This window comes from Myotis brandtii, unplaced genomic scaffold (assembly GCF_000412655.1).
Source record: "Myotis brandtii unplaced genomic scaffold, ASM41265v1 scaffold743, whole genome shotgun sequence".
Lineage (NCBI taxonomy): Eukaryota > Metazoa > Chordata > Mammalia > Chiroptera > Vespertilionidae > Myotis > Myotis brandtii.
The window spans coordinates 591,709-605,311 of NW_005370960.1; the positions used below are offsets into that span (position 1 = coordinate 591,709).

Here is a 13,603-nt window from a genome sequence, read left to right on the forward strand (position 1 = left end):
AGGAAGGGCATGATGATGGAACAATTTGCCTAAAAAATAGGGAGAGGTTTTCTTTCTCAGAATAGGAGCTGCCAGGCTCTTGTGAATGTCAGTTTGGACCAGAGTGAGAGGAATGGCTGCCTGTGCTTCTGAGCGCAGAAAGGCTGTTTCTGCAGAACTGACAGCCCATCTGCGGCCCCGCACTGAGGCCCTGGGATGACCATCTGTGGATCCAGGGAGGCGGCCCGGGCAAGGCAGGGGCGGGACCGCAGAGCTAGCAGGGTCCCGGGAGATGGAACCCGGGCCACCAGCAACGCGCCTTTCTGTGCTGAAACCTGTCAGGACTCTGAGGAAAGTCCTCACACTGAGCAGGCGCCGTGCTAGGAAAGCGTTAGTGTCTGTGATGTGAATCCAGTCATTTTAAAACATTGGGAACATTACTTACGTGTAGAGAGGAATGTATTTGCTTCTAGAACTTGGACTCACACTTAGGGAAAGAGAAAATACGGGCAGTTGAGTTCTTGATATTAACTTACAAAACCTCCACTTGTTACAGTATTTCTTTTCCAAATAAAAACAAAGTTTCAGAGCCATCACATAGGACAGCCGTGGGCAAACTACGGCCCTCGGGCCGGATCCGGCCTGTTTGAAATGAATAAAACTAAAAAAAAAAGAGCGTACCCTTTTATGTAATGATGTTTACTTTGAATTTATATTAGTTCACACAAACACTCCATCCATGCTTTTGTTCCGGCCCTCCGGTCCAGTTTAAGAACCCATTGTGGCCCTCGAGTCAAAAAGTTTGCCCACCCCTGGCATAGGAAGTGGCCTCTACAAGTCTCTAATGTTAAATAGGAATCACGTCAAGTTGTCGTTGTAAGTGAAAACCAAACACTGAACAAGCTGGCTCCCAGCTCTCAGGGACACGTGTTTGCTGACGCCACGACCTCGCGCCAACGTGCACCTTCCCACGCGTCTTCCTCTGCTCTGCACTCCCTCAGTGATCACACGTGGACTGTGGGTTGTAGTGAGAACCAAAATAAAGGGACTTTCAAAAGCAGAAGTGCCATTTTTTAGACTAAATGAAAAAGATTACCTATGTGGAAGGATTTGTAATAAACCCATCATTTTTAGCATTAGTAGAGCCCTAAAGAAGTCGATGACACGAAGTTTGATAAAAATCATTTCTAATCCCCGAAGGCCACAGTTGCCCCCTTGGATCACCTGGTGTCCTTGGGGCGCTCGGGTGCTGCGTTGTGCCACCTGAGCAGTCCAGCCGTTAGGGGGTAAGAGGCAGGGCGAGGAGGCAGCAGCCTGAGCACCCGCGGCGGGTGGAGTCTGCGGCCTCCGTGAAGCCCTCCCACGGGGGCTGGGGCATCAACTCCTGACCAACATGCGATCGGGAGGCCTGGGGGAAGCACGTTAGGGATGCGACTTACAAATTGACTGGTTTCGCCGGGACCAAGAAGGATCGCGTCTGAAATCTGTCCCAGAGTCCACCGACCATCTAGAACCAGCAGAACGGGCGACAGACACTTAAAGAGCGAGTCCCTGGGAGGCGGGGCACGTGCTCCACCCGCTGCTCCTCAGACGTTAGCCCACGGTCTTGTCTTCACTGCCCCGTCACCCCAGAGGCAAGCCCAGCTCCCCAGGAAAAGCATCCCAGCTTCCCTCACAACTCGGCCGGCTCCAGAGCCACTCCTGGCCTCGGCGCCTTAACGCCAGCTGTGCTCTCACAGCTGGAACCGGCCGCATCCCTCTCCTTTAGGACGAAGCCCCGGGAAGGTCTGGAGACTGTGCTGACGTGGATCCACCTTCGTGCCGCTGCCGCCCAGCCGGGTCTCCCCTTCCCTGCCAGCCCCGCCCCCCCGCTTGGAACTGCATCATGCGGGAAGGACTTTGGATAGCAGCATAATTTAACACCATTATCTGTAATAATATGACCAAGACGTAATACTTTCATGCAGCTGAGAAATCCTTAAAAAAATAGCGATAAGTTAGACACTTTCTTTTGTCCTTTAATTGAATTTCTATGTGAAAATCCCCTGCTGAGACCATATTAAAGCTGTTTTCCTCTCTTATTATCATTTTCCCTGTAAAAGCTGGAGACGTTTTGCAGGATAACGTGGGCTGCTGGACTGCTTGGGCCCACGGTGAGGACGGACTGCAGTGTCGCTGGTCCTTTCAGTCCGGTGGGCTTCACGTGCGCACATTAAAACTCCATGTGGGCACAGGCCCAGGGCCTGCCCGGCTCCTGAGAAGTGAGGAGGGCAGGGAGGTGAGGGCACCCGTGGGAGCAGATCTGCCAGCGCAGAGCAGGGCTGCTGGGAGGCCCAAGTGAGGTCTAAGGTGCTAAAACCTGGTGGGTCCCTGGGACTCAGTCTGGAGGAAACAGCGATGAAGGCGGTGGAAGACCATTTGCAACAGACAGGCCTAAGAGCGTGGGCCTGAGGTCGGTGAGGGCAGCACAGGCCGCACTGATGGGTGACGGAGGGTGTGGGCCGGGCTGGAGGAGGAGGAGGAAGAGCAGGAGAGACGGGCTGCGGGGGCCTGTGGGCCAGTGAGGGGGACCTGTGCCGGTCAGGGGACAGGCTCACTTTGTCCAAAGTGCGGCTGCCTCCGAGGAGTGACGGGAAAGGGCCACACTGTGGGAGAAGCTCCGGGCGGTGGCGCGGCCACCGCAGCCCGAGATGAATCCGGTGCGGAGATATGCAGAGAACGGCCCTCTCTGCGGACCCCGCGGCGGGCTTTGTTTCCCAGACTCAGGCTGTCCCTTTCTGCCGCGCTAGCCCTTTCCGGGAGCCCTGCCCCCAGCACAGGCCTCTGTGTCCTCACCGTGCACTCCTGCTCTTCAGGGTCTAAAGTGAGCAGGCAATGCAAACGCCTTCTGAGAAAGAGGCGTCTTAAACACAACGTCTAAAATATAACAGATCATATTAAAGTATTTGAGCTGATCAATAACCTTTATGACTACGGCACTTCCAATCCACACGTGCATAGATGTACTTGTTCTTTCCGTAATTCTTAGCAATACAATAAGTCTTACTGTTGCGCAGAGTTTGGGAGTTCAGGTCAGTGAGTGAGATGCGGCGCCCGCGCGGCCCCTGACCTGAGTGACTGCCGGGACCCTCTGGTATCTTTTCTGTGTGAAACACTGTGAGACGGGGTCGGCAGCTCTTTCCACTGTGGTCTCCTCTGGGTCGAGTTTTGGCGCCAGCATCTTGTCCCAGGGAACGTTTTCATAAGCTCTGGAAGGTGTCACATGATCGCATTTTATGGAAAACACAAGTTCAGGTGGTCTAGTTCACCACGGTATCATACACTGTCCCAGGCAGAATTCTAAGGTGCCCCCCCACCTCTGCCCCCCGTATATGCCATGGACAATCACCTCCCCTCAGGTGTGGGCGGGGCAAGTGGGTGTGATAAAATCTCTCTCTCATGATACTTTGTATGGCAACTGCATATGGCAAAAGATTGTGCACATGTAATTAGGTCCCTAATCAGTTGAATTTGAGTTCATCAAAAGGGAGACGATTCTGAATGGGTCTGATCTAAACTGGAGAGTCCTAAAAAGAGACCAAACAGCCACAGGCACGTCACAGTGTCCTGGGACAAACCCCGTGAGTCCCCCAGCAGCGATGGCCAAATTCTGCTGAGATCGTGCGAGTCCTGAGCTGCCACGGCCTGAACGACCTTGGAGCTGAGGACGTGGCCGTGGCTGGCACCGGGACTCCAGGCGGGGACCTGACCATTACAGGTGGGGCCTGCACTACAGGACGGTGCGATCGGAAGTGGGGAGGCTTACCGTCGCTCAGTTTGTGGTCATCTGTTACACAGCAGCAGGAAACTCACACACTTACACACACCACCCCGTTTACAAAAAGCAGGCATGATGCGGAGATGCCAGGCTCCAGCTCTCTACCTGTCTCGGGCACTGCCCCCGTGGAGCCCTCATCCAGTCACGTGGCTTTACGTACCCATCTACCCAACATGACACCCGGCAGTATTTCTCACACAGGCCTCTCTCCCAACCCCCGATCAGTGCACCGTCGCTTAATGGACACAGCCACTGGGATGGCCAATGAACGTCCGTTAGGCAAGTCCAGACTGACAGGAGCCTTCCCTCCACCCCTGCGGCACCGCGTTCATGTGTTAAATGATGGCGTGTCCACTACGTCCAGCTGCACAGCTCAGACCAAGGAGTCACCCGACTCCTCTCCCTACAGACCCACAATCTCCAAGCTGGACACTGCACTGGCTCTGCCTTCCACATACACCCAGAAGCCAACAGCTGCCTCCACCTTCCCACCACCCTGCCCGGGCCACTGCCCACACCTTCCCACCACCCTGCCCGGGGCCACTGCCTCCACCTTCCCACAACCCTGCCCGGGGCCACTGCCCCCACCTTCCCACCACCCTGCCCGGGGCCACTGCCTCCACCTTCTCACCACCCTGCCCGGGACCACTGCCCACACCTTCCCACCACCCTCCCCAGGGCCACTTCCCACACCTTCCCACCACCCTCCCCGGGGCCACTGCCCACACCTTCCCACCACCCTGCCCAGGGCCACTGCCCACACCTTCCCACCACCCTGCCCGGAGCCACTACCTCCACCTTCCCACCACCCTGCCCGGTGCCACTGCCCACACCTTCTCACCACCCTGCCCGGGCCACTGCCCACACCTTCTCACCACCCTGCCCGGGGCCACTGCTATTTGTGTCCTAGATGACAGTGTCTTCTTTATTTTTTCATAGACTTATCTCTACGATGTGAGCTATTTACTTATCATGCTTGTTGCTTAATGTCCACCTCTTTTTAGAATTAGAGCTCTTCGAGATGGGAGAGGTTTGCTTTAGTCACTGATGAATCTCATAGTTTAGGGAATAGACACATAGTAGGTCCACTGTGTATTTTTTAAATGGATAAATGAATTCTGCGTCAAGCTTTCCCTGCTCCTGTTTTCTATGATGCTGCACTCACCTCCTCTCTTTCCCTCTCTCTCTCTCTCTCTCTCTCTCTCTGAGCATTTCCGTCCTGTTTTGGTTTTCCTTTCTTAGTAATCATAGGTTTTTTAGATTCTTCCTTGACCTGTTTATATTAGCAATAAAATAAGTAACTAAATATCTCTATCTGATGTTTTCTGAATTTCTCATAGGATTGAGGATAATGTAGACACAAAGGGGCTATATCATTAAGTATAAAATAAAATTTTAAATCAAAATTCTATTTGAAAAAGTTCTTACTTTTGTGTAGAGGACTTATAAAACAAGTCCTTCGCATCACGTTTCTTGTTTGGCTGTGCAGGGAGTTCTCCATCCTCCTAGAAGGCATGAATAAAAAAGACCAGCCGTAAACGGGGATGGACGATGCCTCGAGTCAGCTTGCTCCCTCTTCCTTTCTTCCCTTTTCTTCTTCGACAGCATCTTTGGGGTCAACTAGTATATGCTTCCCAGCTTTCCTCCGCTGCCTGGGAAATTCACATTTTGCATATATTCTCCTAATGATTAAGTTAAAATTCACAAAGATGTATATCAAAGTTAACATAAAGTCAGATTTTTATGAGAAAGCCCTTGAATATTTAATGTTGACAAAGAGCGTTTAATTCCATAAAATTGCAACATTTAAAAAAATCTTCTGTCTTGTCTAATAACACAAGCACATTAGTTCTGAAATATTACTCTCTTCCTATCTTTCATCTCATTTTATCAAAACCAATTCATTGTTACTGTAGCCGCTGTTGTTGCCATCGCTGATGGCCCCTTACTTACATTCACCACCACGTTGCCAGTCCTCTGCCTGCTTTGGCTCCTTGGTTTTTCCCACCGTGGCCCTTGGTTCTGTTCTTTCCACTAAAGTTCAGTTTTCAGTAATTCTCTCACGGATGCGAACTTCTCTAGCCCTCTTTTTTAACTCATCCTCACGTTTGAATGATGTTCTAGACGGGCTAGAGGTCTAGTTTATGGTTATGATTATTTAATAACAAATACGTCCCATTGTCTTTGGACGGCACTGAGTTTAATTGCTTGCAGGTGTTCTGTGGGCTCTGCCCCCCTCCCGCCTCAGGCTACAGTCAGGGTATCTGTACTGGTTTTTCTACAGTCCCAAGGTAATTTGTTTAGGAGAGGCTATATCTCTGTCATCTGTTTTCAGACTTGTGATGCTTCTTCAGTCTGAGAATTCATGTCCTCTGAGCTGGTGGCTGTCAGCCATGGCGTCCATCAGGCCCTGCTGCTGGAGGAGGTGCGATGGGGGTCTGGATTGGGCCCTACCAGCCTCTACTACTCGGTCCTCCCCCAAAGCACAGCTGTCGGGGAGGCACAAGATAATGCAAGACACACGATGACCGTGAAGGTCTGCACGGTGCCTGGCACATAAGGCGTGTTTTAAAGTGGTAGCTATTTCGGCTCAAATTATAAACACCACAGACAATGAACTAATTTAGTTACAAACACTGTGTCACACTCCCCGGGAAGAAGCCTTACTTTACAGGCCGCTTCCTCATCGAACGTGTACGTGTGAGAGACTGAGCACGCTTCATGCCGAGGCCGGGGAGGAGCGACTCTCACTGGGCTGGTCCAGCCTGAAAACAAACAGGACACCTTTCCGTCACCTGCAGCGAACACTCCTTCCACCAGAACTTCCTACGAGAAAGCTGAAATGTGTGCTGGGAATTATCTTTTCGGTGGGCTATCCAACAATTTTTCTCATCAGTGAGAACAGGGTAGCTCTGAAATTTACATGTTAGATTGTTGTAATAGTACAGAATTGCTTGTTATTTATTCCTCATTATTGGGAAATTAGGAATTATACTGAGACAAATGAAAACACACAACATAACAAAAGTCATGGCATTTAGCAAAAGTAGCACTGACAGAAATTCATAGGTATAAACCCTTATATTATAGAAGAAAGCTCTCAAACCAACAACCTTCATTTACATCTTACGGAGCTAGAAAAACAACAAACCAAACCCTAAGCTAGCAGAAGGAAGGAAATAATGAAGATTAGAGTGTAGCTACAAAATAGAGAAAATTTATGAAAGCAAAGGTTGGTTCTTTGAAAAGATTAAAAAATTGACAATTAACTAGATTGATAAGAGAGAAAGAAGACTCAAGTAAAATCATAAATAAGGAAACATTACAACTGATTTTACAGAAATAAAAATAATTATAAGAAACTAGAGGCCTGGTGCATGAAATTCGTGCAGGGGTGTGGTCCCTAGGCCTGGCCGTCAATTGAAGCGCAAGTGTCTGGCGTGGAAGGGCAGGTCCCAGCTGACCTCTGGGCCCTGGACAGCACCTGGGCCCTTGGGCCCCCATGCACCTCCCTCCACCTGAGTCACAGGTGCCCGAGTCCCCACTCGGAGCTGTGGTGAGCGCAGCTGGACGCTGCAGGCCGAGGCGCAGCATGGGCCTCTGGGCTGCCCAGCAGCACCGCACAGAAGCCAGGTGGGCAGTGCACTCTCTCCCTGCCGGCCTCGCAGACCAGCTCCTGCGCAAACCCACGGGAAGCCCAACTGGCCCCTGTGGCTGCAGCCTGGCTCACCCAGAAGAGGTTGCGTGGGTGCAGGGCAGGCTCCTTGTGGGCGCCCGGCACCTGAGCATAGGGGCTTCCCTGGCGCACAAGCCCTGGCATCCCGGGGGAGGGTAGCAGAGGGAGTGCGAGTGAGCTCGGCAGACACCCCACATTCTCACCACACCTCCGTCCCCATCACCCCCGCCCCCAGGTAGCTGGCAAGAGGTCACAGTGCGTTGCCAACACCCACCATGGTCCAGACCGCCCCCTGGTGGTCAGCACATGTCATAGCGAGCAGTCAAACTCCTGGTCGAGAGGACAATTTGCACATTAGGCTTTTATTATATAGGATTAGTATGAAAAAAATAATTATATGAAATTACTGTACACCAAGAAATTGTATAACCTAAATGAAATGGACAAATTACTAGGACCACACAACCTACCCAGTCTGAATCATGAAGAAACAGAAAATATGAACAGACCTGTAACTTGTAAGGAAATTGACTCAGTAATCAGATACCTACCCTAAAGCAAAGCTCAGGACCAGACAGCCTCACTGGTGAATTCTGCAAAATGTTTGAAGAAGAATTAATTCTAGTCCTCCCCAGGCTCTTCTAAAAAAAAAAATGAATGAGGAGGGAACACTTCCAAACTCATTCTATGAAGCCATCGTTACAGGGATGCAAAAGCCAGACCATATCCTACTAAACACTGATGCAAAATCCTCTCCAGAATACTACAGAAGAGACTTTAAGTGCACACCAAGAGGATTATACACCAGGACCAAGTGGGTTTTATTCCTTGAATGCAAGAAACTGGAATTCTGCACTATGGGTGGGATTGTAAATGCGGCAGCTGCTGTGATGAACCGGGTGGAAGTTCCTAAAAAAATTAAACATAGAATCACCATAGGATTGAGCAACTCCACTCCTGGGTACATATTTAAAGAATTGAAAGCAGGTTCTTGAAGAAATATTTGTATATGTGTGTGCATAGCAGCATCATTCACAACAGCCCAAAGGTGAAGCAACCCAAGTGTCCATTGATGGATGAATGGATAAAAAAAGTAGTGCATGCCTAAAATGGAAAAGTACTCAGCTTTACAAGGGAAGACAATTCTGACACATGCTAATACATGGACATTGTTGTCCATGATGACATTATGCTCAGGGAAACACGCCAGTCACAGAAAGACAAACACTCTGTGAGTTTACTTATACGATGTATTCAGGGGAGTCAAATTCATTGAGACAGAAAGCAAAACTGGTTTCCAGAGGAGGACGAGGAGGAGGGAATTAGGGAGTTAGGGTTTAATGGGTAAGAGAGTTTCCGTTTTGCAAGATGAAAAAAGTTATGGAGATGTATTGTGGTAATGGTTGCACAATGCTGTACTTAATACCAATGAACTATATGCACTTAAAAATGGCTGAGAGCTGTGATGGAGCAAATATTTTTGTATCCCCAAAATTTACATATTGAAGGACTGACCCAAAATGTGATGGTATTTGGAGGTTAGGCCCCTGGGAAGTAATTAGGTTTAGATGAGGCCGTGAGGGTGGGGCTCCCGTGATAGGATTAGTGTCTTTCTAAGAGGAGAAAGGGATACCGGAGCTCGCTCTCTCTCTGCCATATGAGAAAACAATGGAAGGTTAGCATTCTGCAAGCCAGAAGGAGGGCTCTCAACAAGAACTAACTTGATCTTGGACTTCCCAGCCTTTAGAACTGTGAGAAACAGGGACCTGTTGTTTAAGCCACCCAGTCTATGGTATGTCCTTATAGCAGCTCAAGCTGAGACGATGATTTTAAAAAGGTCGGAAGACATACAAACAGTTACATATATTGCTATTAGGATGTTGAAGGTAGGAAAACCAGAGGTCACAACAGGCAACATCTTTTTCTGTCTGTGACAAGGGTGACTGTGTCATCTGTTGCAATGAGAACAAAGAGAGCAAGCAATAAAGGGTTTGAATGTGATTAGGATAAGTCTGGAACACTTGATCGATGCATAAGAAAGAAAGCCAACTCTGAGCAACACGGAACTACCGCATCAGTTAAATGTCTGACAAGCTTGGAATTGGGCAAGAAGCCAGCCATCCAATTATTTATGACTTGGCTTTGGTATTTATGAAAACCCACTGGAAAGCATACTGGGCTGAGACACGATTAATTCTGAGGAGATGCGCTTCCTTATCAGAATGTCTTAGGAATCACATGGATTCAGGTTTGCTAAAAACAAAGTCAATGAAAGCCTAGGACAAATTATATTGCAACCAATCCCTGAACTCCTGGCATTATTCTTTGAAAATGTTAATAGCTAATAATAATAAATGCTATTAACTGAATGCTTTACCAGGTTCCAGAAATTATGCTAAGTATTTTACATGTTAACTCATTATTTCTTACACTTTATAAGAAAAGGAGTAATATTGCCAATTTAAGTGTAAAGTGACTGGAAACTCTAGACTTTGCTTAACTTTATAATATCTAACACTTATTGGTTCATGGTTCATTCCTTAATGGCAGACATGTTTACATGAATTGCACTAAATGGCCCTCACTATAATCTCATGAAGTATTTTTACTAGCATGTGAACTTATTTTACAAACAAGGATGCGTGGACATAGAGAGATTAGTAACTAGCCCAAGGTCATAGTGAAAGTAAGCTTTGTGCCTGGATATGAGCCCAGACTGTCTGACCCTAGAGCCTATCTTCTGAATTCTGTTTTACTGATCCTGGTAGCACAATATGGAGGCTGGATAAACTCTGTACTCGGTTCTGAGTTGCTGGTACAACCTCTGTTAACCCTAGTTTAGAGGGAAATTAGCTTTAATTTCTTAAACTTGTAATTTGTTGGAAAACAGTTCTTAGAAAAACTTACAGAAACAGCCCAACCTGAGGCTGGGGTTGTCTGCTTACAAGAAAAGTGGCCTACTTGCCTACAATGGGACCACTATGAAAAATGAACTCTGTTCTCTTAAGGAAGAATCCTCGACAATGAATACTGTTATACACTAAAACATTAGCAAAAGATTGAGCTCCAGGCCTTTGCTGACAGGCTAGAAAAGTAGTTGCTAGTTCAGAATCAGGACAAGCAATGTGCTGAGATGGACCTGAACTCACCAATGGTCCCCTCATGCACTTACCTAAGACAATTCTGCACCTTAGATAGTATTTGATTCTTGGTAATACTGTTTTTCCCTAAGCAGTATTTCCAATGGATTGTAAAATAATTATTTCTTAAAAACTGGTAGTTGAACCTTATTTACACTCTCCATATGAAAATTCCAAACGAAGGTATTTCCCTAAGCCCTCTGTTAAGTCAACAACTGGAGTGCATATTAAAAGCGTAATTCTTATCCTATGCTTACTAGTATATGTCCCCAAATTGCTCTTCCTGGTTCAAACGCGGGTACCTGGAGGGTAGGGCTCAGACGCATGATATTGTGGCGTTATTTCATTCCCTTTACCTTTTTTCTTACCCCTTTTTCTAGTCTCAATTACCTATGGCTTCTCTCCATGCAGTGGCAGGAACCATGACTCCCCACTGCTCCACCATATGCTGCTGCCACTGTCCCTCCCCCACTGCCTGCTTAGGCCTCTGGTCTAGGCTGGGTGTGGAGGAGAAGCAGTGCTAGAGGAAGCTCAGCATCTCTTGACGCCGTGTTTGGCCTTTTCCCTTCCACATGCTCAAAGATGTTAGTCTCTTTGCACTTCCTGTCTACCAGACACACTCCCACACAGGAATATTTCCCGTGGCTTTCCTTTGCAAGTGTCAGCACTGCTGGCCAGGCTGGCGACATTCTCTGGGAGTGCCGACATAAGGTACAGCTTGTCAGGAGATTCATCAATTGTGCCTTCAGAGCTGTGTGAAGCTATTTCTGCAGGGGTTGCTTCTCAGCTCCTGTTCTTACCAGACGCCAAATTTCACTTTCAACTACTTTCCCATTTCAGCCCCTGTAACCTAATTCTCGCATAACCATCAGATTTACTTCTTCCAGAGAGATAATGCGGCATGCTACACAATGATCAACGTCAAATAGAATTTGGCTTGTGATACAATTAGGTTATCTATCCTATATAACAAAAGCCTAATATGCTAAGTGTCTGACCGTTCAACCAGTCACTATGACACACACTGACCACCAGGGGGCAGATACTCCAACCAGTAGGCTAGCTTGCTGCTGGGGTCTGCTTGATCAGGACTGGGAAAAACAGGCTGGACATGCCCTGGACCCCTCCCGTGGTCCCTCCCCAGCCCCAATCGTGCACTGGTGGGGTCCCTCGGCCTGCCCTGCACCCTCTCAGGATCCGGGACCCCTCAGGGGATGTCAGAGAGCTGGTTTCAGCCTGATTCCTGCAGGCCAGGCAAAGGGACACCACCGGTGCAAGAATCCATGCACTGGGCCTCTAGTATTTATATAATAAACTAGAAGCCTGATGTACGAAATTCGTGCAAGGGGCTCAGCCCTTGCAACCCCAGCTTCATCTGGAAGGATGTCCGGAAGGTCGTTTGGTCTAATTAGCATATTATGTTTTTATTATTATAGATTACCTGACATGTAATTTGTGTTGGTCACTTATACTAATGAATGCACTTTTAAACACCAAATATTATTTTACAGATAGATTTATAAAAGGCTTATCATTTTTACTTTTTCCTTACAATTTATAATTTAAAAATAAGATTTTCTTATTTGGTTCTTTACAACTTTATGTTAAATTATCTACTGAATAATGAATCTTATATCCATGCTCCTTCTCCCTGGTTTCAATGTTTAAAAATTATAAAGCCAATGTCACTTTATTTACCTCCAAGTCTTGCTCTGATGACAGAATCTGAAGTTGCCCTGGAATTCCACTTTCTGTCTTGTTTTAGTTCTTCTAATAAAATTTTTTGCCTTTTTAGCGTTGTTTGAAATCCCGTATCTGGCCTGGGAACTCGTTGTTGAGGTTTCACGTCACTCAAATCCACCAGACTTGGGATGGTTCTGCCAATGCCAGGCTTTAAATCAGCGTCGCCACCAGGACTCATGAACCCGGAACAGGGATCACCTAAGGGTACATCGTCACGGAGTGGAAATAATGGGTAATCTGGCCCATGTGGTGGGGGATAAGGATAGTGTAAATGATAGTCTGGTACGAATGAAGGGGGGTAAGGGTGAAATTTAAGAAAAGCAGGGTTGCATTTCTTTTCCGTTCTCTCACAGTCGTGTCTGTTCTCAATTCCTCTCACAAAAGGCATGTTCATTTTTCTTAAGAGATTATAGTAGTGTGGGTAATCTGCATTCTCAACCGCCTTTGCTCCTGAAAGAATGGACCGTTCAGAGATACTTATCTTCCCAGGTGTGTACTGTGACTGTATATCCATAGCTTTTCTTAGAAAATTGGGTGACTGCAAATAAAGTGTCTCTGACGACTCCTTTCTCTTTAACAATAAAACATATACTTCCAATAGTTGAGAACTGGTTAGTTTATCGTAACAGTATTGACTTGGCTTTCTAAATGTCGACAAGGTAGGGTTTTTGTTTTTTTCTTTTTGAAGGTATTTTCTCTTGACCAAAGGACGCACAGGGCGGTAACAAACCAGGGCAGGAAACACAAACAGAACAAAGCCCTTGTTGCTTAGCAACAGCTAGAACGCAGACACCCTGGGTCCCTCATTTCTTCCTCTGAGAAGTGACAATACACACTGTCGTTGGGCATTTTGTCTTCAGTTGCTGGAGGCTTCCTTCTTGAATGCATTTGCACCAACCGAATAAAATGTTATTTCTAGCGACTCTGTTCCGATTGAGTTGACCCTCCCAGTTGCAGAAAGCAGAGCCATCATTGTCGCACGTCCCGGCTATAAATGCCCTTTTAGGCTGATGGGTGGCTCCATAGACACTGTGGGAGCTCTGGCGGGAAAGCCTCCCTCCCAGGCCGGTGCTGCGTGGAAACCATGTCCCGTCGGGGCGGCCACTCTTCCTCCCGCGGCCTCTTCCTCCTCCTGAGGGGGGTGCGGGGGGCCTGCTTGCCGTCCCACCGCGTGTGCGTCGTACTGGCCTCCCCTTAAGCTCCAGGGAAGCACCGTGGCTGCCATTCCCGGGGCCCGCCATCCCCGGC

At 47.9% G+C, this 13,603-nt stretch overlaps 1 protein-coding gene across 1 annotated transcript in view; it reads right to left on the reverse strand.

Annotated features, from left to right (window-relative positions):
- LOC102244201 (chromosome unknown open reading frame, human C7orf72) overlaps positions 1–12,935 on the reverse strand; it is a 34,130-nt gene extending 21,195 nt beyond the window's left edge. The window contains exons 1-6 of the mRNA XM_005882867.2: positions 12,311–12,935; positions 6,464–6,561; positions 5,225–5,301; positions 3,089–3,227; positions 1,419–1,486; positions 425–466 (exon numbers count right to left, since the gene is read on the reverse strand). Of these exons, the coding sequence (XP_005882929.1) occupies positions 425–466; positions 1,419–1,486; positions 3,089–3,227; positions 5,225–5,301; positions 6,464–6,561; positions 12,311–12,869 (983 nt within the window). The 5' untranslated portion in view covers positions 12,870–12,935. The remainder of the gene's footprint in view (positions 1–424; positions 467–1,418; positions 1,487–3,088; positions 3,228–5,224; positions 5,302–6,463; positions 6,562–12,310) is intronic.
- Positions 12,936–13,603: the final 668 nt, after the last annotated feature.